Source organism: Electrona antarctica (assembly GCF_951216825.1).
Source record: "Electrona antarctica genome assembly, chromosome: 13".
Classification (NCBI taxonomy): Eukaryota; Metazoa; Chordata; class Actinopteri; order Myctophiformes; family Myctophidae; genus Electrona; species Electrona antarctica.
The window spans coordinates 34,494,651-34,519,650 of NC_136794.1; the positions used below are offsets into that span (position 1 = coordinate 34,494,651).

The window sequence follows — 25,000 nt, forward strand, 5'->3', positions numbered from 1 at the left end:
TATAATGACACTATACATATAAACTACATATATACTATTCTATGCTGTACATATATACTATGAAGTGCTATGACTACATACAATGCAATTATTGTGCTGTCTACATGACATGCTATAAGTCTGTTTCAAATGCTATCTAAGTCTAAAAAGTGCTGTCTAAGGGGGTAGGGTAAGTGCTATGGGCCATGATGGAGTCTGAAAAGGTGGATTTTCAGACTACGGCGGAAGATCGGGAGTGATGCTGCAGTTCTGATTGCAACGGGAAGTGCATTCCACAGTTTTGGGGCCAGAAGGGAGAAGAGTTTGGGACGTGTGGAGCGTTGTCCCGGCGTTTTTAGTGAGGGTACTTCCAGCTTCCCTGCGTTGGCTGATCTGAGTGCACGGGAGGGTTTGTAGGGTTCAATCATACTTGCAAGATATGGGGGAGCCATACCTTTGGTTGCTTCAAATGTTTGAAAATGCAGCCATTTTCAAATTTTCCAATGTCATATTGTCGCTGCAACAAGAAATGCTGAAAATAGCCAAACTTGAAGCTCAGTGAGCTTGTAGATCTGCTATTTTCACTCTTTCACTCTTGTTGCGACCCCAGGTCGCATTTACTATGGAAACTTGCATTTCCCGTCAGTGTGTCACACCAGGCAAGCCATTGTGACATCACGTGACATCAGCCACCATATATGGTGCCCAGGTCATTGTGACATCAGCCACCATAGTGCCCAGGTCATCGTGACATCACCCCCCATATATGGTGCCCAGGTCATCGTGACATCACGTGACATCATCAGGGATGGATATCCTTGATGTCATGGTAAATGCAACCTGCTGTCGCAGTTAAGCCAATATGGAGATCCCTGATGCCATCAATATTGGCCAGCAACACATTCCATATGTTGATCCTTCCCCATCCATCCTTCATCTTCGATGTCTCCCTTTGGACTTATACATGTCCATTCAAACTCTAGACGGGCCTGCCCCAAAGTTATTTGTGCAGCTGCACCCGGAAGCCGGCGAAAAATAAGAGTTCTCAACAGGCCCGAAAATACAGGCCCGGCCCTACCTGGGCCTGAAGTACACTCAAGAGAATGTCTCCGCTACCACTCTTAGATCTCCATATACTGTATGGAGCTGACCATGTCCATGTTGATCTGGCCTCATCAAGCCCTGTACACTCAAGACATGTATGCTCTTTATATGGCCAGTCATTCCATGTTGATCTGCCTATGGCTTCTCCCTAGCCCTTGTTCGGATTTGGACAGGACGCGGACACTCGGAGAAAAAAAAAGGAAAAAAAAGTATGGCTAGTATGTATGGAAAATCAAAGTGATGTTGCCTGTATGTCCAACATTCTGAAAATTAAACAAAACTGAACTGAACTGAATCTATAGTAAAAATATTTAAAATTGGAAATGCTCCAGTAAAGCAAACGAACATCCAAATTGTACTTAACCCATTATAACCGGGAAGCATCAGTGTGATTTTACATTTTTACGTTTGACTATTTGAAAATACCAGATCTGAATTGTATATCTGCTACTTTTGAACATTTTTGAAGAATCTTGAAAGTATGAGAAACTACTGATTTTGGCCTGCAGGTCTTGTACTAGTACTTGTACTCGATTTCTCTCCACCGCCACAAGGTTTTTTCCACCCGACTGCGTGCTAACGGTATTTTCTGCACCGTGTTCCATTTGTTCTGATGTATCAGGGCTGTTGTTCTCTCATCATCTGGTGAGAGGAAACATGTCCGCGTGCGGCGGGCGGGCGGATGGACGGTGTGCCTGTCAGATTGCCTCCGCTATGGATAGCCTTCAATTTCACAGCTCTCTCTCTCTCTCTCTCTCTCTCTCTCTCTCTCTCTCTCTCTCTCTCTCTCTCTCTCTCTCTCTCTCTCTCTCTCTCTCTCTCTCTCTCCCCCTCCCCACCGGCGGCGCCGATCAGGCCCTCCGCTGCTCTGCTGCGATAGCTTGTTTACACGGATAAAATGACAGTGTGCTGGTCTCTCTCACTACTATCTGCCTCTCTCTCTCTCTCTCTCTCTCTCTCTCTCGCTCTCTCTCTCTCCCTCTCTCTCTATCTCTCTCTCTCTCCCAAATCAATTCTCTCCAACTCTCGGTTCATTTGTCAAACACCGTCGTGCTTGTTGTTTTGGTTTCGGCTTGTTTTTTTCTATAGAAACAAGAGTCAGGATCAGACTCGACTTTTTATCGTCTTATCACAGGATTACAGGTATAAAAAAAGAGGGTGGATTTTTCTTTTTTTTTGTCAACATTGCAGTTATAACAGGAACATTTTGAGTATGATAAGAGAGAATGGAGAAAACTAAACTAGCAGGAAGGCATGGTCTAATCAATATACAAAATCCAGGGTGCATTATGCTGCATTATTAATACCAATGACTCAATGAGCAATTGAGCATTGGATATAATTCAAACTTGAACTCTCTTTTTAAACGATAGAATCCTCTTGCCACCAAACGGTGGGACACCAAACATCCTCTTTTACTCTGACATGTCCTAGACTTAGTGAAGTGGACCTGGGCTGGCTCAGTGGCTCTGTACTTGGACTGCTTCTTTCTATCTACACCAAAAATAACCAATCTACAAGCTCACAATTTGCTGCATTGCGATGTGTTGTGACGCTTAAAGGTATATTCAGTGATTTCACTTAATTCAAATATCACTTATCTTTTCTTATTTTTTGGATAATCCTCCCTACTATAAAGTGTGCTGACCATATAAGGAGTTCCTCCCTGTCCCCAGTGAGCCCCTGGAGTCAAAAAACCCTATTTCGGTTTGGGCTTTGGGTGGCAAAGCTTTCATCCAATCAGGATGAGAGGGGCCTTCCTCCAATCATGATCGAGTGGGGCAGGCCTTGGTGCACGTCCGTGCTGTTGGTCTGTCGTACTTCTCCCACTGTAGAGCGTGTGCATGTGCACATCTTATTACCAGGGCGGACCAGGGTTTTTTCCAAATCACCCAAATCACTGAATGCTCCTTTAAGAAGTGCTTAAGAAGTGGCTAATCTTTAGCTAATGTTCCATCCCCAGTGGTTATATATGTGTTGCTTTGTGTTGAGCAAATTGTGATTTAGTCATAGTCTTTTGAATAAAGAATATTGTAGACAGTTCCACAAGTGAGGTGCATAGTAATGAAAAGCTGTCTTACCCAGTTAATTAGCATTTCTATAACAAGGTAGTGTTGAGAAGGGTGTGATGCTTTCCAATTTTAGGATGCAATAGGCTGTTAAGATAGTTAGGCAATTTGTTGTGTCGAGTGGCTTGTGACAACGGAGCTTAATGCGTGTAGATATATCGCCATAGTATATAACTGATACAATTGTGCTTTCTGCTTCGTACTGTTGAGAAATGCTAATTTTGGTTTTATTTTTGTTTCGTTGATTGAATTGAATACTTTATTAACAGTTTGTAAAGAGTACACATGTGGTGCAGTTGTACAATAATGCTAAAAGTACATATTCAATTCATCAAACCATATACAGACATTAAATATTTTACAAGAAGGCATCGATACTAGTAGCAGTGAAAGTAATTAGACATTGCGTATAGTTTTCCTTCTCATCAGTAATCAGTAATCCATAGGCCTGTCTGTGCTCCTTTTGGAAAATGCTAATTAAATGTTTTAGTTTGAGCATAAAGGTAACGCCACCACCTTTCACCACCTTTTTTGCGAACAGCGCTGCGGAAGTTGTTCCTCTTGCAGAGAATGTTAGAGAGCGTAGCGTGCGTGAACCATGGTTATTTTTTGGGGGGAGGTAGTTTGTGTGGCCTGGCAGCCGCCCGGGGGCTGCGGGGTCGGACAGTGAGTTGTCATGGTTCTGCTTTAGAGAGCTCCCTATTTATTATGCTACCCCGGCTAGTGTTCTATTTATATCTCTGTCTTTCTCTCTCTCTCTCTCTCTCTCTCTCTCTCTCTCTCTCTCTCTCTCTCTCTCTCTCTCTCTCTCTTGCTCGCTGTCCCACTGGGGCCCATAGGGTCCCCTAGCTCCACTACTACCAGACGGAGAGGGGGAAAGCAGCATGGGAGAGAGAGAGAGAGATATAAGTGAGAAAGCGGGATGGGAGATGAGGGAGATACAGAGACACACAGACGTTCGTATTGCTATACTTGTGGGGACATCAACATTTTATTAAAATCATGCAGACATCCCGACCCACATGTTGAGAAGCACTGCTGTATCACACTGTTCTCACGCACGCACACACGCACGCACGCACGCACGCACGCACGCACGCACGCACGAAGCAAACAACAGCAGCATCACAGCATGTGAAGGCATTATGTAGGAATATCATTCGTTCCTCACCTGTGCACAGCCATGTTTATGTTGTGTTGAGTGACAGTGCCAACGTGAGCTAATTAGCCCCGCCACTTGACCAGCACACTGCTGCCCGATGTGACCATTATAACATGCTGGCACTGCAGAGAGAGAGAGAGAGAGAGAGAGAATTCAACACACCGACTGCCAAGGACAGAGATCTCTGTCTTTTGATTTTTATATTATTGATTCAGTTTGAGATGGCACTATACTACTGTCTAGTCTACCAGTGTCTCCGTGTCTAGGATATAAACTGGAAGTCCGTCAGTAAAATGGTTCCCCCCTCGTCTCCCCCATCCGTGAGCTAACTCCGGTTAAAGCCTGGGGTAATGTTCGCCCCTTGAGTAGCAATAATAGCAGTTAGATAGTAGTAATGGCTGTGATTTGTAATGGAAAGACAGGAAAAGAAAAGATGGATGGTTGGATGACGGACGGACGATATGCACTTTCATGACACCATGGTTGTGGCCAAAATAATTGTGTTTAACGATATTATCCTGATAATCAAAAATGTGCCCAAAACTCTTAATTTGCCACCTTTGTTAACCACTTGAATCCACAGCATCTACAGTATATTCTTATATTAGCCAACATGTGGAAGAAGAGGTGGAGATCGGGGGAAAAAAGTACTGACAGAGTTCTTTGATTCTAGCGCTCTCTCTCTCTCTCCTTCCTCTGTGACTTAGGATTCCAGTCTTTCCGCCCTCTTCAATTCCACCTGCTGACTTCAGTTTTGTTGGGTATAGATTTTTATATAGATTGCATTCCTGCGATGCCATGCACTGTGCAAAGGCTGAGTGAAACGCATCCTGTTCTATTGCACATGCAGCCTCTCCATAGTCCACTGATAATATCACCCAGGATTCATAAACCCTGCGATGATAGCGGCCTTCAACGCTCGCATGACTGACTTCTCTTTCCTACATACAGCGTAAACTCATACTGTCTGGGTCCAGTACCAGTGTTCATCCTGTCAACTATATACAGTACTGTGGTTCCCAAACTGTGGGGAAGGTCCCTAAATTACTTTGCAGTTAACTATGGAATTGCGCATTTCCTTTCAGTGTGTCGCGCACCAGTGTGTGTCAGGCACCATATATGGTGCCCACGTCTCGTGACACCATGTGACATCATCACGGAAGGAAGTGTGGAGACCCTGATGTCATAGTAAATGTGACCTGCTGTCGCAGTTAAGCCCATATGGAGATCCCTGATGGCATCAATATTGGCCAGCAACTCTACATCTGACCTCAAACCTCAAACCCTTAGATCTCCATATATGGATATAAAATTATGTCAGAACCTGTTCTGACATTCCATATTTTGATTCTTCCCCATCCATCCTTCCTCTTCGATATCTCCCTTTTGACTGATACCTGTCCATTCAAAGTCTAGAGCAGCCGTGCCTGGCAGCCGATGAAAACTAGAGTTCTCAACAGGTCCGAAAATGAAGGCCCGGCCCTACCTGGGGGCCCTCATCAAACCCTGTACACTCAATAGAATGTCCCCGCTACCACCCTTAGATCTCCATATAGTGTATGGAGCTGACCTGTTCTGACATTCCTTATGTTGATCTGACCTCATCAAACCCTGTACACTCAATACATGCTCCTTATACTGTACGGCCAGTACAGAATTCATTCCATGTTGATCTGACCCCCCCCATGCCAAAGCGCCAGCGCTCGCCCAGCAGTCTGCCGTCAACGAGGCGGATGCGTGCATCACCCTCAGGTGTCTTACTGGTATTAGCTTAGTGTGCAACGTTGTTTTCTCAACGGTAAACAAATGCAGATTTGCTATTTTCAAAATATTTACAATTCATACATTTGAAAACTTGCGCAAAATGGGACATTCTGCATAATGAGTACTATTGGATACTATTGGATTGGTAACGTACATTTTGATACCAATATACATTTTCACTTTTACTCAAGTTGACTACATTTTGAATTTGGGACTTTTACTATTAAAAGAGTATTATTGTGGGATTGATACTTTGACTTAAGTAAAAGATTTGAGTACTTTCCCCACCACAGTGATTGAGGAACTGTGCTGTTTACAGTGGTGGAAAGTAACTACGTGCATTTACTTAAGTACTGTAGTGAAATACAATTTAGAGGTATTTGTACTTTAGTACAGTATTTCCAAATGCCAATACTTACTCCACTACATCTCAGATCCAAATATTGTACTACTACCACTACATGTATTTGAAAACTTTAGTTGCTAGTTACTTTGTAGATTTTGATTATTATTTTTTCGGCCATTTGAAAATAGCCGATCTACAAGCTCATTGTGCAATTTTTGCTTTTAGTAGGCTACATTTTGATGCCGATACTTTTGTACTTTTACTTGAGTACATTTTAAATACGGGACTTCTACTTCTACCAAACGCCGATCGAATAAGATCCACGGTCCATCTTTGGCCAACTCTCCCTCCTGGGCATCAGTATAGTAAAGAAGGTGAGAAGGATTTCTCTCCTGTTGTTTTCACCTGTCCAACTGTCCAACTGTTTCTCTCCGCTGGCCAGAACATGCAGAGACAGTTGTTAGCGGGGAGCTAGAAATGATCATCCATGCCTTTGTGTCTTCACGTCTGGATTATTGGAATTCCCTTTTCACCTGTCTCTCAAAATCATCATAAGACCGCCTGCAACTGGTCCAGAATGCTGCTGCCAGATTGCTGACCAGGTCCAGGAGATCCTGTCGCATCACATCCATCTTGTTTTCCTTGCATTGGCTCCCAGTAAATTACAGAATTCATATTAAAATCCACGTCATCACACACAGAACCCTCCATGGCCAGGAACCCCCATATCTTTGTGACCTGATCCACCCATATCCCAGAGCTTCTCCGAGATGCTCATCCCAAGCCTCGCTGGTTGTTCTTCCCACGACTAAACTAAAAACTAAAAGTGATCAAGCCTTTGCTATAGTTTCGCCCCCGGGCTATGGAACGACCTCCCCTACCACCTGAAATATGTGGCCTCTGTGGACCTTTTTAAAACACTTTTAAAGACCCACCTTTTTAGACAGGCCTTTTTGTAACATAGTCCTGTATTGATTTCTTGATTTTCACCAGTGCCTTTTTACCAGTGCTGTGCCCGTTTCTTCTGTTCTCTATTCTATGCTTTATCATAATTAAGGGCCAAAAATAGCAGTTCTGGCTGAACCGTGCAGTCGGTTTTCGCGAAACGTGGCAATATGGCAAAGGCCCACGACGATTGACCAAATGGTGGCGCTATAGCACTCAATTGAAAATGCTAACTTTGAACGTGCATAGCTCATGAACAGTTTGACCGTTGGCAATGAAACTTTGATACACATATGCGTCTCCTCATGCCGAACAACTTTCGTGCTCTGACTTTTGACCTCTGACCTTAGAACACCCGCCATTTTGAATTATATGAAAAACAGTTCAAATCTATCTCGTCCCCAGGATCTTTGATCAAAAGGCACAAAAACTTCTACACGTGAACTTTGGACCTATACGGACAAAAAAATCGTGGTACATTTCTTTAAAGTGATTTTTTTTATGAGCCAATGAAAATTGGCTCATAAAATCAGTAAGCTCCGCCCTCAGATTTTCCGCCACTTTGAGCAGTTTAAAAAACACTTATACCTTGTTTTCTGCCTGAGCAATTTGCGTGAAACTTTCTACACACAATCTATGGTCCATTATCTGAAATCCCAGTTGAAAAGAAGTTTGTACATGAAAACATGAACAGCGAACACACTAGTAATGCATAGTGACATGCCCAAAACAAGGACACACACAATTGTCATCAAAAACGCTGAATGATTTTACTGTTAGCAATGACACAACTGATTGTGTCCAGATGGCTCAGTAGGTAGAGCTCTCACCTTTGGACCACAAGGTCATGGGTTCAAATCCGGGCACTGCCAACTCAGCGTATCAGTCTTCAAGAACCCTGCCCCCCACAATTTAAACCGACCCTGTCACAATTACAGTCTTCTTTTTCTCAAGTTCAGTCTTCCATTTCTATGGCTTATTCTATGGCTTATTGTGCGTATTGTTCTTATTGCTTATTGCCTTCTTTATTGGTTCCGCCTTATCGCTGCTTGCAGCTATATTTGTTATTGTTATTGTTGTTGATAGGTTTTGTTTTTATTGTTGTGAATCACTTTGTGAGTCTGATGTCTGTGAAATGCTCTATGCTATATACAATTTACTTACTTGTAACAGAGTACAAGTTGCAGTATTGCTACCTTTTACTTGAGTACTTTTCCCACCACTGGCGCTGTAGGTGTGCCGAGTCAGTTAATCCGTGCATACGGGGGGGGGGGGGCACTCTCGCTGCACTCCCTGTGCGTTCTCAGGTGGGCAGTGAGCCGCGAGAGCAACGCCGTTGCGCTCTAGCCGACCGCGATGCCGATTTAAATGTCAAGTTTACCAGAGTGCTTTGTGAGGTCGATGAAAAACTATTGTACAGTGCTATTGTACGCAGGTTTAATTACGTAAGTCAGGTATTCAATATGTACACAAGTAAAAGTGTACTTGAGTAAAAGTGGCATTAAAATATACAATACGAACGTGCGTGCATGCGTGCGTGGTGTGTGTGTCACTCGGACACATAACACAATATTCACGGAGAAACAACAACACGGACAAGTGGCGTTTCTAGTACCTTACAATTGCGGTGGTTATATCTTGTCTCCCTGCTCTTCTATTGAGACGTTTAGATCTTCTCAAAGGTCACCTAGACACAGGGATCTGATCTGACACACATTCTTTCCTGAAGGTCAATATTCAATTTTATCCCCCCCGAGAAAGCAGGCAGGCTCTATAGTTCAATGGCAAAAAAAAAAAAAGGACTTGCACAGGAAACCTGGTTCAAATCCGGGTAGAAGAGGAAAGTTACATAGTGCTGCTTTTAATAATACCACGACATTGTAATTAAGTACTTGAGTACGTGCACTTTCCACCAAGAAAGAGACACTCTCATTAGGCGCTGGCTTCCATGGGTTGCAAGCTTTAACGAGACTCTCTGCACTGCAGTTGACATTCATGTTGGTTGTTGTCAGAACGTCACGTATTATATAAGATGCAATTCCATAATGAAGCACTTTGGTTCAACTCTGAGGTTTAATAACAGTGCCCTATAAATAAAGTGGATTATATTGAATTAAATTCAGTTTCAGCCTCCACCCAAGGATGACTACTTTGTCCACCAATTTGTATTCTAGCTTTTCTTCGTATCTAAACCACCTTGTACATCTCAATATTTCAACTTTTATGTTGAAATTTGTAGTTGAAATATTGTTGAGTGTTGTAGTCGAGTCCACCTAAAGCGAGTCCAAGTCAGAGAGGGGGCGAGGCCGAGTGTGGAAGGGGGTCGAGTCCAAGTCGAAGAGAAGATACGAATGCAGCTTCTTTTTAACACGTATGATGCTAAAGACGCCTACAGACGTCTTATCAATAAAACCACACCCCTGTGAAGTGACGGGCACTCTTATCATCATACGTCATCATACACCATCTGATTCTGGCCAATCACAATTTGCGTCTTCACTTTTGTCTTCAATGTTTGTGTTTACACAAACCCTCAAAGCTGGACAAACAGTAGGAGGCCTAGGACGTCTACGACGTCTTAAGGCGTTTTATATTGATTAATGTAGGCTCCGGCCCTTTAAAGCTACTTCTGGCTAGTTCTGGAATGCTTGCACGATGTATATACAAGCCAATGAAGCCATGACTCGAAAATCAAAGGTTGCAAGGTGTTACTGTATGTTTCTGATTACTTAGATATGCGATCCGATAGATTTAATGTTGGTGGCATAAGTTTCGGTTCACAGACCTGGGGTAATTTATTTGCCTCAAGCAAATCCACTCAGAAGGAAGGCACGGTAGAGGTCTACAATAATGAATTCATTAATAGCTGGCTACATAAGTGTTAAGTAGTGTTAGTTACTGTCCACCACTGGTGACAGCTTAGCTAACAACACTGTAGAGCTCTTGGGTGGAAAACTCATCATTATAATGGATTGCATTTTTATAGCACCTTCCTATGCACTACGTGCTTACTCAAAGCACTTTACTCTTTAATTATGTCCAAAACTGTTACTTTTCAGGAATAAAGGCAAACGCATAAATAACAAAAGTAGCAGATCTACAAGCTCAAAATTCGTTACGAGCTTGCAGATCTGCTAATTTTGTGTGACACTGTAGTACGATCAAGTAGGGCGTTAATTTACGAAAACATGAATAAAAAAAAGACATATACTGTCTGTAGGAGGTTTCTTCCCGACAGCAGCCATATGCTTTTCATGCTATTTAAGTTTTTCTTTTGGTGACATTTGAACTGTACCTTGCTTATTATTTACTTGACAAACTGACACATCTAGCAGCAGCAAAATCCCACTAATTGATAGGCCGCCGTGCCGTGCGGACGGCACGATTGACGCAGACGGCGTATCGACGGCGTTTCGATAGTGGAAATGTAATTGTATTTGGCAAGGTGACCGGTATCGTATACATAATAGGGGGACTTTTCGAGAAATGTGTCTCGCTCTGTGCCCATTCTGCACAACGCTATGACAAGCCTTATGTAAATGAAGCATTTATTTCCTCCCTGATTTGGCGTTTGCTTTGGTTAGACGCACACAGGCATCATGCTGACAGCAAAATCCACTAAAGCCATACCCCCCCCCCAACACACACACACACACACACACACACACACACTGTAAATCATTTAGCCGCTGACAGAGAGACGCCGGGGCGACGTGCTTCTGAATTATTAAATGTGCCGTCCTTGAGACGGGAAGGAAGAGAGATGTCAAGGATGTCGGTGTTATGTTCCTTTTTTGGGGGGGCGTGTGCGGGGGGGCTGCGGAAAACCTTATTTGTTTTGTAATCCCCCTACCCCCCCCCCCCCCCCCCCCGGTACCAATGTGATTGAGTTGACATTGGTACCGGCCGGATGTTTTCTCTGTCATATAATCTACTGTTAACACCACACAGCATCGCCACAATTACACCACTGCATGATTTGGTTTACATTATTAGAACACAACATAACTGACAGACAGTGCTTTCTTCTGTAGTGCAGTACAGCTGTCTACATGCTGTTAATTCCTGCTGTAACGATCCAATTAAAAGCTTCTCTTCTCTTCTCTTCTCTTCTCTTCTCTTCTCTTCTCTTCTCTTCTCTTCTCTTCTCTTCTCTTCTCTTCTCTTCTCTTTTCTTCTCTTCTCCTTGTCCAAACTTGGACACTTTCTTACAATTCCCACCTAATAACATACCCCAAAACATGGACGGCAGATTGCAAATGGCAAAGAAAAAAACGAATAAAATTGGGACACATGGGCTGTGTAATTGCCGATACCAGGAGAGAAAAAAATAGAAGAAATAATTGACTAGTATATGTGGCTCCTCTCGTCTCTTCTCTTCCCATGCATATACCGTTCTCTTAATCTATTCCCCCGCCATAACATTGTCCATGGATGGTTTCCATCTTCTGTTCTTCTTCAAGCCTGGCGAGCTCTTCCCTCCCTAACCCAGGCAGATGTTCTTTCATAAAACAGAATTAATATGTATCTGTGAGCCTTCCGTCGTCTCATCTCTTGCTGCAGTCACACTCATGGCCAGAGGAAGTGTGTGTGTGTGTGTGTGTGTGTGTGTGTGTGTGTGTGTGTGTGTGTGTGTGTGTGTGTGTGTGTGTGTGTGTGTGTGTGTGTGTGTGTGTGTGTGTGTGTGTGTGTGTGTGTGTGTGTGTGTGTGTGTACGCGCGCATGTGCCAGTCTGTGTTTGAAATTGAAATACCTCCGTATCGGTCAAGAAACCTTGTATCTCCGTTTTTCAACTTTGTATGGCTTTTGTAATGTGGGTGTCCTACGTACGTCGTCATGCTCTAGTGTCCAACAAAAGTATCAAAAATAGACGATCTGATGCGACACATTGTGAGCTTGTAGAGATGATATTTTTTGTTATTTTTTAAACACATTTCTTATAAGTGAAAGTGGTTAAGAGTAGGTTTTATAAATATTGAATGGTGAAGAGCTTGTGACTAAATGATAACTACATTCATTGGATCCATTGAGTGGTGTAAAGTCACTAAGTACATTTACTCTAGTACTGTGCGTTTTTTTTTTACTTGAGTTTTCAATACTTAACTTTGTACTTTTACTTCACGTGAAATAGTTGATAACTTAAACAAACAAAACATAAATTAACAGTTTAGAGGCCCCAGACGGAGATCACCGTCAAGTTCAAGTTCATGGTCAAGTGCCCCAGACGGAGATTGATAAATGGGACGGAGATTAATGATATCAAAACCGATCGCATCGCTCCACAGCCTAGGAGCGCTTGTTGCCCAATCCTCGGTGTTGCACAACAGTGACACGTCATCGAAAATGTTCCCTGCCTGTTTAGCGGACGAAAACGAAAATCTTAAAACGTTCATAACTCGCTATCTAAATCGCGACTTCAGCCCTACATTATATACATTTCGGCCATTTGAAAATAGCTGATCTACAAGCTCACAGTCACAATGTGTCACATCACGTACGTTTACTTTTGGTACTTTAAGCACATTTTGATACGAAGAAACTAAAATGTATACTCTATTTCACCAGCAGAACAATATTGGAGCACATTCCTTCTGTTTAGGCCGATACAATTTCTTTTTTATAGGCTGTTTTGAGATACCATTGAGACTTATTTCTTAGAATGTCGTGCTGTTACTTGTAACCTTGTAACAGAATATTTGTAAACACAAAATGTGAGTATGTTTCCACCGCTGGATCCAATTGGAACACAGGTTCTTTTTTTCTTCCATTTCCTGAAAAGTTACCGTTTTGGACATACACGTTTTCCACCCGAGGCCGACAAAATAGTGTATTCCGTGTCCTCCCCATCCCCCCCCCCCCCCCCTCCACTGCCGAGCATGAGAGAGAGAGAGCGAGGACGGAAGGAGAAAAGAGGCAATGGACTGTTGACAGCAATCTGACTGCAATCCATCAGTGTGGGCCTCAAATTGTAGTCGCGGAAAGAAATGGCACAAAACATTTCATAATAACTCATACATATTCATCTGCCAAAGCCATTCCTATTAACACACAGTAAAGCCCCCCGCCCCAAATAAAAATGCCTAAATGAACCTGTTTATGAGTGATATCTCAATTGTGCGGCTCCAAAAACTCTGTGTGTGTGTGTGTGTGTGTGTGTGTGTGTGTGTGTGTGTGTGTGTGTGTGTGTGTGTGTGTGTGTGTGTGTGTGTGTGTGTGTGTGTGTGTGTGTGTGTGTGTGTGTGTGCGTGTGGAGACATCCTATATAACGGCTTGTATTTATGTATTTATTTATGATTGTTTTTCTCTCTCTCTATCTCATTTCAGTTGTTCTCCTGGACACAACATCCGTGCTGGGAGAGCTGGGATGGAGGACCTACCCAGTGAACGGGGTAAGCTCAAGATACTCATAACCATCCATACGTGGGGGCCATCCATACCGGTAACACTGTCGCTTCACAGCTGGAAGGTCCCGGGTTCGATTCCCGCTGGGGACACTGTGGGCGTAGTGTATCAAAAGCAGAAGGATGGATGGGAGGGTGTCAGAAGCAGAAGGATGGGTGCCCCTCCCCTCCCCACAATGTGTGTCTTATAGAGCGTCGCAGTCCCGCCCCCTTTCATGACGACGCCAGGCCCAGGAAATAATTCCCAATGCATTTTTCCCATTGACTTTTTGAAACGTAGACCTTATAAGCGTCGTACAAACCCAACTCGAGTTGTGACAAATCATGACAACAAACACAATATTTTTGACCAAACAAATAATTACAAAGAAGAAAAACAACAAAAAGTGTTGTAACCTGCCGTTCTTTTCTACTTTCTAATTCTTTGTTTGGCCCAAAACATTGTGTTTATTGTCATGATTTGTCACGACAAGAGTTGGCTTTGTCCGCGGCGTAAACGTCTTTAAATAAATACTTTTTGAAAAGTCTATGAGGAAAATGAACGGCGATTTATTTTCCGGGTCTCTCAAGGGGGCGGGACTGCGACACTCTATAGTGAATGTGTTTAGAGCAATCAACTGAGGTCAAACGCTATTGATCCTAATGGGTCATAACGGTTAACATGTCTCTCGTCCCTCTCTCTCTCTCCCCGAGGGGACACACAGATAAATAAGGGGACAGATAATGAGGTGAGGTCTCTAAGGACCACACTTCCCTTCCGGCTCACTCCATTTATGCCCCTCTCCATCCCTGCTCCGTTAAGAAATGCCACCGGACTCCGCTGGGTGGGACACTGGGACTGGGTTCATTGAAAGGCCAGCGTTTAGCTTGATAATACCCCGTTCGTTGCACACATCATGTGATTAAAGTTCCCAGTAGTTCACGACTGATTCAGCTCAGAACACAGAACGTCGTGAGCTTGTAGCGAGGCTATTTTCGGTTATTAGGTATTTAAAGACTATTTAAAGTGGTCAAACGTAAAGTGGTCAAGTTCACAGTGTGAGCTGCTTGTAGGTCTGCTGTTGAACAGGGACTCTAGGGCAGGGCGGCAGTGGATCAGGAGGTAGAGTGGCCGTCTTGGGATCTGAAGGTTCCGGGTTCGATTCCTGGAATCTCCTCCTTGTCGGAATTGTCCTTATATAGCAAGGCATTATGACTGCAGTCCACTTACCATTTAGCATTCAATTGACTAAATGTGAAAATGTAAAAGTGAAATCTTTTTATTTTTGTCAGACTCGTCGGCCGAAACCTTATCTCCATGAAGTTATAGTTATAGTGCTCAGTGTGAGTGGCCCTTTTAGGCTGCTCAACAGTGCCACTTTAGGTCACCCAGTGGTATTGCAGCTGTTCGTACCCCAAACACACAGACATACATACACACACGGCCAGTCTTTGGAGCGGTTAGGCACAGCTCAAAATAGAAAAACACAATGGAGTGAGAGAGATGGATGGATGGGCGCACATGGCATTGTGAAATAAAGACAATTCACCCTTTGTCAGACTTCTGATTGGTCCCTGACTGACTAACCAGCAGGCTCATTCTGTCTTGTTCCACCCTGGTTCCGCCTTGTTTATGTTGAATTTGCTATAACATCATTTTTGGAAAAAACTAAAAACAAACATGATATACCCAGTCACCATGCTGCACCTGTGATGTTCCTTTTTACTGACACCAAGTTTAAAATAAGAATTGAGTGCACAGAATATCAATACGAAGCAACTGGAAAACACGTTATTTCAATGGTAGTGGATGGAGAGAGAGGATTTTTGTCCAACCACGAAACAGCAACCAATGGGTGCGAAGAGGGGCACAACCACGGGCGGGACTCGACAAAGGGTGAATTGTGGAAGAAGTGCTCAGAATTCGTTATGGTTGTACAGAGGTTCTGGCCTCAAAATAGTTGCACTTAAACTATGTAACTTTCCTCTTCTACCCCGGATTTGAACCCGGCTTCCGCCGTGAATACTGACACATTTTACCATTGAACCAATAGAGCCTGTCTGCTTGCTCAGCGGATGAGCAAGCAGACAGGCTCTGTTTTGTTTTCTTGTTGTCCTTTTATTGATGCAATCATGGTGAAGTAATGGTTGGTAGCAGAGCATCAATATTTTGTGATAGATATGGACAATCCATAATATTTGTCTTCCTGCTCCTTTCTTTTCTTTTATAGAATATGTAAAAAAAAGTATAGGGTAAAAAAAAATATATATAATCATTCAAAACCATAAATGAAATTAACAGTTTCCCTGCGGTGATTAAACAATCGTGTTCCAAGATCTCAAAAAAATCTACCCACAGTCTCCAACTAGTACAAAATGCCGCTGCCCGTCTCTTAACCGGTTCAAGAAAGTATGATCACATCACACCCATTTTAGCTTCTCTGCACTGGCTGCCAGTTGAATTTCGAATCAATTTCAAAATTTTACTCATCACATTCAAAGCCAGCCTAGGTCTTGCGCCACCTTATATCTCAGACCTACTGCCCCCATACATACCAGCCCGCAGTCTGAGATCCTCTAATAAAGTACTCCTAGCCCTACCAAAGGGGCCCCTGAACTCGACCGGTCGCATGGCCTTTTCCTTTAGGGCCCCCACCCTATGGAACGCTCTGCCCCTGGAAATCAGGCTCGCTGAGTCAGTTCCACATTTTAAATCTCTACTTAAAACTCATTTTTATAGACTAGCTTTTAATTCTGATTTCTCCTGATCGTGTTCTATTGATTGTTTACTCTGCCTTGTATTATTATTTGCTTTGCATTGTTTCTGTGTTTTTCCTGCTGTGTGCTGTTTACTTTTGCTGTTTCCTTTTGTAAAGCACTTTGTAACGTTGTTTTGAAAGGTGCTATAGAAATAAAGCTTTATTATTATTATTATTATCTCCCTGCCGAGTTTACACTAACCTTTGAAGAGTCACTGGACAAGGACAAAGTCGGCAGACTTTGTCCTTGCCTGTCATGAAAATCAGCTTTAAAAGGGTGTAATCGCTTGTGGCGATCACAACAACAGAGTGGTGGAGGAACGCCCGCGCTGGGCGGCACTGCAGCCATTGTAATGCATTGAGCCTCAATTTCCCTTAAATAAATACATATGAAATTAAATGAATTAATCTTCAGGTCAAAATTCGTGTAAGATCCTGTGTCTAGGTGAGACAAGGTAGTGTTGCATGATTCTTGCTCAAATGTGAATCACGATTTTCCTTTACAAGAATTGCCCTGAAAATATTTATTAAAAAAAAACATAAGCAAAAACATAAGAGTAACTAAAATGAATTGGACAGCCAACTAGTGCTGCACGATTCTTCACGATTCTTCACAAAATAAGATTGCATAGGTGTCTGAATCTAGATTTAAATCTTTTTTTTAGGCCATACCCGGGGATGTGCGCAGTCAAAAGTATTTGCAAACGTTGGTGTCTACACAGTAGGTGTATGCTTAGTTAAACTTTGGGAGACCAAGTTTGTCGTGGTCTTGCATGTTAATAATGGCATTGACCGAGCACATGCTGGCGAGACAGACAGTCTGGGGCTGAGATCAGGAGTGGGCTCATTTACATCTCTCTCTCTCTCTCACACACACACACACACACACACACACACACACACACACACACACACACACACACACACACACACACACACACACACACACACACACACACACACACACACACACACACACACACACACACACACACACACACACACACACACACACACACACACACACACACACACACACACACACACACACACACACACACGGGCAGCGTAAGTAATTCAGTACCTCAATAAACCAGTTGGACGCCTAAGGGCGAGAAGCGACCTCGTCCAAAAGGGCGAGAAGCGACCTTGCGAGGTCGCGTGCAAGCATCCACCTTAATTGTTGACGGCAGACTGCAGGGCCAGCGCTGGCGCTTTGGCATGGGGGGTCAGATCAACATGGAATGAATACTGTACTGGCCATATAAGGAGCATGACGTGAGTGTACAAGGGTTGATGAGGTCAGATCAACATATGGAATGTTAGCCAGGGGCGGAACTACCGGGGGGGATGGGGGTGTGGTCTCCCCCCGGCCCGGACCTCCTGGGGGCCCGGCCTGTCAGATGATCGATGGACGATTTTTTACACAGTCACTCACAAGTCACGACAGATAAAACCAGCACGCCCCCGCGAATCCCGCATCCTCCCGCAATTAACCTGATACAGAGCTTATAGCTATAGCCTATAATAGCCTACACTTTAGCAAAATTGGTGTTGTTGGGAGTCAGGTTCGGCGAGGCCCGGTCGTGCGGTCTTCCCGTTGATGCTGTGTTTGCACATTGTTGTGCTGTTGTGCAGCACTTGAGTAAATGTACTTGGTTACTTTCCACCACTGCATAAAGCAAAGTCTTGACAACAAACTTTGACATGGTGGGATCACATCAGTCTTCATGTGGTGGTGGGTGGGGGGGGGGTGGTCCGGTCGGTCCTATATAGGCTGTCAGTGGGCTGTGAGTGACGCGCTGATTGAAATGGTCTGGCTGCATGGCTGTGAAGGCGTCGGAGCGCAGAGCGCCCAAAGTGCCACTTGTGTGTGTCTGACAGATCCCCCCCCCCACGCCCCTCTGCTTGACAAGGCTACGTCCCCTGTGGAACCCCCCCGTCCATCCCTCCATCCATTCCTCATGGGTGAGACCACCACCACCCCTCTCTCTCTCTCTCTCTGTCTACTGTCTCCCACCCCCTCCCTCGAGGGTTTCTAAGCGTCGACTAGACTTTTAATTTTCCTGTGACAGCTTTGGTCCCTGATGAGCTCCATGCTGTCCATCTCTCTCTGTCTTACTCCCCCTGTCTCTGTCTTAACCCTAGAACGCTGAACATACATTTTGTCACAACATCACTAAACATGGGTATATTTTACCCAATTTATTTTATTCCATAAAATATATTTCTCATCAAAATATATTGAAGTACAGCAATACATGGAAACTTGAGGTACTCTTCTTGATATAATATCATGGGGTGGGGCGGGGGCTCTCATATGGGGGCAAAATCGGTGGAAAAACGCTGGGAACTTCTCCTTTGGTCCACCCATTCTTGGGCCATGTGAATCTTTCTTTCTTGGGTCCAGTAAAAATAAAAAAATTATTTATAAATAAAAATAAATCCCATTGTGGGATTTTTCTCTATCACTAAACATGGGTGAAATTCACCAGAACACCTGCCTGTAGAAAACAAACAAACAGGGGTGTTGGCAGGGAAACACACCTACCTTCTATGATGTCACTGTACATCATGAAGGTACTGAAACACCCAGTCACCTCAGACATCAGCAATATTATGAAAATTGTCCATCCATCAGATCCGTTCGTCCAATGAAAGCTGTCTGGGAAATTAAACCAGGAAATGGTCAAAATATTGCGATATATAGTCCAATACACGCCTACCCGCCGGAGCTGCTGCGGACTGGTCTGTCTGTCTCTCCCTCTGTCTCTCTCTGTCCGCTGTGGACCTTGTTGGGAGTGTACAGGTGATTACATCATGTAGGTCGCGGTGGTACTCGCCCACAGCGCTGAGAGACAAGGAGAAGAGAGAAAGAGATAGAGAGGCATGTCTATGGTCCATGATTAAGCTGTCAGCCTCTCATCTCCTCTCTCCATCGCATCTGTCTCTCTCTGTCTCTCAGTCTCTCTGTCTCTCTCTCTCTGTCTCTCTCGCTCTGTCTCTCTCTCTCTCTCTCTCTCTCTCTCTCTCTCTCTCTCTCTCTCTCTCTCTCTCTCTCTCTCTCTCCTTGGATTGGCCCACATTAATATTTCAGGTGAATGAGGTGAGAGGGCCTCAGGGAAAGAGGGAGAGAGAGAGAAGGTGAAGCACATCTCCTCTCCTCTCTTACCTGGGAGCCTGTATCCCCGTGTTGCATTAGCAGTGGTGGACAAGTAATCTTTTTTTGAAATACAGAGATGTAGAAATACTCTGTTAAGCGATCTCTGGCCGCGTTTTTTCTCTAAATTGAGGCTCAGATTGAGGTGATTGAACTGTGCATTAGACACGTCTACTCACTTATCAGGCCAAAGCGTGCAGGGCAGCACAGTACGCTGTCTGTCACACTTACACGGCGAAGTGACGACAGACCCTGGCAATATGCCTGGTCTGTATGGATATGTGTCTCGCTGTTTCTCAAACGTCGGGCCGGGGGGAACCACCACCAAGGGGCTCCAAATGGAACAGTAGACTGACTACTACTGACTGAGTAAGACAGTGAATTCTTCCCCTGACTATATGGTATGTCTGGGTAGTATGCTAGTAGCAGAATAGAACGGAGACGATGAGGAGGCGATGGGCGGGTAGTTATAGGTATGGGGCTGAGGACATAAACAGACATCGGTGGATGGTGGTGGACTTTGCGTAAAGGATTGAAATGGCTGTGCTGAAAAGTATTCCAAGGAAAGGGGTGGAACACAGGGTGATGACGCATATGAATGGAGGTTGGAGCACACAGGTTGTAGGCCCTCCTACATAAGAATAGAGAGAATATGGAAGTAGCGAGTTGCATTACATAATTACCTGCACATTCCATAATTCATAATTAGAAAAACAGAAACTATTCAATGTTTCTCTGTCTTTCTCTGAGAGGGGGGCTAATCTCCCCGTCAAACCTCCCACCTCCCACCTCCCTGTCCCTGATCTGTCTGTCCCCCATTATTCTCTTCCCCGCTCCGGCTGTGCTCACATCTAAGATGGTTGTCTCCCTGACTGGCTCCCACCTCTTTCCCATTTATTCCATCTTATCTCATCTCTCTAGCGGCAGGAATTATACAAAGCAACCTCGTCTATATATTACTACTGCAAAGATAAGGCACTGGGCGACAGGGAAGATGCCATTTGACTGGGCAACTATGGCCCCGTTTAGACGGTCTCTAGATAAAACGACAAAACAAAATATCAGATGTGCCTTCCGTTTAGACAGCATTTTCGGGGGTTGAAACAGAGACAAAGTTAGACCTACTTTCTGTGAAAAGTGAGAACACCACGGTACTTTGACGTTTTCTGTTTTCTTAAATGTTTTATCCCACAATTTTAGCCAAGGCCCAAGGACGTACTCGGGGTGTCTTTGGGTCAGATGAAGTAAGCAGGGCTGACCATTTGGAGAAAAGTTATTAATTGTTAATCATTAGGCCTTACCGATTAATTACTGATTAATTGTTAAGGACCCAAAAAAAGAAAAGAAAAGGGGCATCTAGTGTAAGTTACAGGTATGGTGCATGTGATATGAAATGTGAGCTTCCCATTATCACAGTAATCCTTAATCATATTCCATCATATCCAAGGGCTTTTGGAGATAAATTTGACTTTCATTTTTGAGCACTGCAGAGGGGAGGTGTCTGTGTCCAGCTGATGCTTGTTGACGCTCATTAATCCATAATCCTATTTTTAGCGGTTACCATTAAGTGGTTGAAGGACAGGACGCCTTTGCTACTCAAAGATCGACGGATGAGGAACCAGTAAAAAAATTATAAAAATGTAACGGGGCAGGCGTTTCGTGAGCCGCTGTATTTTTTGTAGCGCTCCAGAAATCTACAGAAATGTCTCTTTCTGCTTCATAAAAAATGGCCACCACAAACTCTGTTGTAGACAGCAAAGTGTCTGTAAACCGTCCTGGCTGTCGTTTATTTATATATGTATTTTTCTTTATTTCTCTATTTATTTCTCTGGAAACCTCATATGTCTAAAGCTGTCACTTTTCAATAGCAGACCAACTAGGCCTGTCACAATTATTACATATAATCATGATTTGAGATCATACATACATACATACATACATACATACATACATACATACATACATACTGTACATACATACATACATACATACATACATTTTTAGAAAATTGCAGAAATAGCAGATCAATTATTTCCGTTATTTTGTAATTTTTTGGAAAGATTATTTTTGTATTAAATGTATTGATCATTTTCTTTGTATATTTAAGTTATTTGTCATATCTGCCTGTTGTTCAATGTTCAATGCTAAATAAATACATAATTAAATCATTAATGACAATTATTTGTGTGACAATTAATCGAAAACTTAAATTTGTAATCGTGACAGCCGTAAGATCGACTAGCTTAAAGCGCGTCACTTCGCGCCGCGCTTCGAGCTTGCCGTTCTGCTACTAATGATACCTTTGTGTGAAGTTGTACTGTATGATCAAGCAGGGCGTTAATGTACGAAGAAACTAATAGTTATAATTTTGCAGATGAGAGGTTTCTGTCCGCCAGTGATTATAGCCGAGAACCTGGCAGCGTCTATAATGTATACCGCAAGAGTGAACAAGAGAGAGAGAGAGAGAGAGAGAGAGAGAGAGAGAGAGAGAGGGGCATGCTAGAGACTGCAGTGGTAGCAGAAGTATAAGTAGTAAAGTTATGTATCATAACAGTTTGTTCGGAACGGGAACCACACAATTGGGTGGTTCATCTTGTGAACGATATATTTGGGCGTGTCAAGAATCAGTAGGTTGGAAGATGGAAGAAACTGATGAGATATGTAAACATAATGCCATCTGCAAGAATTTCACAAACGTTCACGAGAGAGAGAGAGAGAGATGCTAGACTGCAGTGGTGGCACAAGTAGGCTACACATATTTCATACTTTTGTAGCATTACCACTATACAGAAGATTTCACCTCAGTAAAAATAAAAAAACACACCCGTGTGAAGTGAGGGGCGCTCTTATCTCTTTCCGGCCAATCACAATTGGCGTCCTCACTTTTGTCTTCAATGTTTGTGTTTACGCACACTCAAAACTAGTCATAGGTGGTGTGTGGTGCATGGTTTACACAAACCCTCAAAGCTGGACATAGGAAGGGATTGCGTCCCTCAAGAATATTGGCAACAAACTATAGATCAGCTGATCTTCGAATAACCGAAAGTAATCGGTCTCAAATAAATGACTTTGGAGCTCAACATCAACCATGCAGTTCCCACTTGACCATTATTACAATTTACAATTCAGGCATTTAGCAGACGCTCTTAATCCAGAGTGATTTACATTAAGCAAGAACAAAAAGCATGGCAATACATCACATACATAAAAAAGTAGTTATCATGAACATGCCTAAGCTAAGAACGAAACCGTGGAATATCTATATAATGAAACTATACATATAAACTATACATACTATACTATACATATATACTATAAAGTGCTATGACTACATAAAATTCAATTCTGCTGTCTACGTAACATGCTATAAGTCTGTACAAAATGTATACAATTATGTCTGAATGTGGAACAAATGAAGCTCACTGTAACCTGTTGAGTAACCAGGATGATCTACCGTGGTCAACCGCGAGTGCGAAATCGTCTTCGCATTTGAGTCAAATGGTCACGCCCCCTCCTACTAGTAGGGGATAAAGTACAGTTTGAGACCGCGACAAAGTGCTTGAGCCATGAGAGACACCATCTGCACCGGCTTGTCAAATTTTGAGAAGTTCGCTTAGACAACCCCGCTTGAGTTGCAACCCGATAGGCACAGAATAGTAAATTATGTTCTGGCCAGAGCGTTTGCTCTGACTGCCACTCAAATGCAAATCACAGCACGTCCTTGCACAAATGCACTGGCCAATCACAGCGCATCCTTACTCAAACGCGGTGGCGATTCTGCACTCGCTGGTCAACCCAAGATGACGCAAAATCCCACCTCCAAATGTCAAATGCACATATATACCATACCATACCATACCACCTTTAATTATATAGCACATTTAAAAACATTGTACCAAAGTGCTTTACAGTAAAACAATTAAAAAACACAACTTCATAGAAAAACCACAAAAAACAAGCACAGTGTCACATTAAACATCAAAACATCTCATACTGTGCTTGGAAATGAGGCATGATTTAAACACCTGGAGGGTGGGGGCTTGTCTTATGTGCAGAGGCAGCTCATTCCAGAGCTTGGGAGCTGCCACTGCAAAAGCTCGGTTCCCTCTGAGCTTCAGCCTGGTTTTAGGCACCACCAGGAGAAGCTGGTCAGAGGACCTAAGCGTCCGTGTCGGAGCATAGGGTTTCAGCAGTTCAGATAAATAATTGGGTGCCAAACCATTTAGACACTTAAAGACAAAGAGCAATACTTTGAAGTCAATCCTGTATCGCACAGGAAGCCAGTGGAGGGAGGCTAGTACAGGGCTGATGTGGTCTCGCTTACATGGACATGTATATGGACATGTATGTGTTCAAATGCACATGCCATATATTAATACTAATCTAAATCTGAAAAGCAACTATCAAAAGCTGTCACATAATTGTAGCGGAGTTAAAAAAAAAGTACACAATTTGCCACTGGGATTTAGTGGAGTAAGTATGAAGTATGACAGATTTCATTAATATAGATTTCATAATTCCGGGCCTGCACTTTTCTTAGTGTAATCTGATATGTTCTTATATCCAACAACCAGTGGTAGAGGAAAACAAATAAATAAAAATAAATCAAATCCATGTAGAACCCAACGTAGCTCAGAGCATTCGTGCTGGGTCCTGCTGCCCCATCTGGCGGAGTCAGGTTAGGCTCATTCACCTTCTTACAGAAGCCCCTTTGGGACAAAACACTGTGCAACCTATTTAGTCATTCTGAAACACAGGTGTGTAGAAAATTAAAATCGAGCCAAAACATAAAAAAAACCAATGCACCAGTGTGCACGGTCGGAGCTGCAGTGCACTCTGCATGGAGGTATTATGTAATTTTCACCTGTACTATGGTGGCATTATTGGATATTAGATCTGGAATCTGGAATTATCCTTAAATACAGTGTACTTGAGTAAACGTACTTACTACTTAGTCACCTCATATAAATGCGTATTGTCTCCCGGGGCTCTCTTACAATAGATGTAAATTGAATTGGTGCCTCTTTATGAAGGACACATGTACACACACACACACACACACACACACACACACACACACACACACACACACACACACACACACACACCTTTCTGCGTCGCAATGCTATTATATCGGCGGGGCGAGGAGACAAAAGGCAAACATTAGTCCGTTTTAATCCCTTCAAGACATTTTTATGTAATTTAATAAATATACTGTGTGTGTGTGTGTGTGTGTGTGTGTGTGTGTGTGTGTGTGTGTGTGTGTGTGTGTGTGTGTGTGTGTGTGTGTGTGCGCGCACGCATGCGCGCTCCTCACCAAAGAGCTTATTGT

The 25,000-nt window shown here is 43.3% G+C and overlaps 1 protein-coding gene across 1 annotated transcript in view; it reads left to right on the forward strand.

Annotated features, from left to right (window-relative positions):
* Window positions 1-25,000, forward strand: part of LOC306934939 (ephrin type-A receptor 6-like) — a gene marked incomplete at its 5' end in the record, with an annotated part of 395,442 nt that overhangs the window by 106,206 nt on the left and 264,236 nt on the right. The window contains one exon of the mRNA XM_079517761.1: window positions 13,694-13,758. Within this exon, the coding sequence (XP_079373887.1) occupies window positions 13,694-13,758 (65 nt within the window). The remainder of the gene's footprint in view (window positions 1-13,693; window positions 13,759-25,000) is intronic.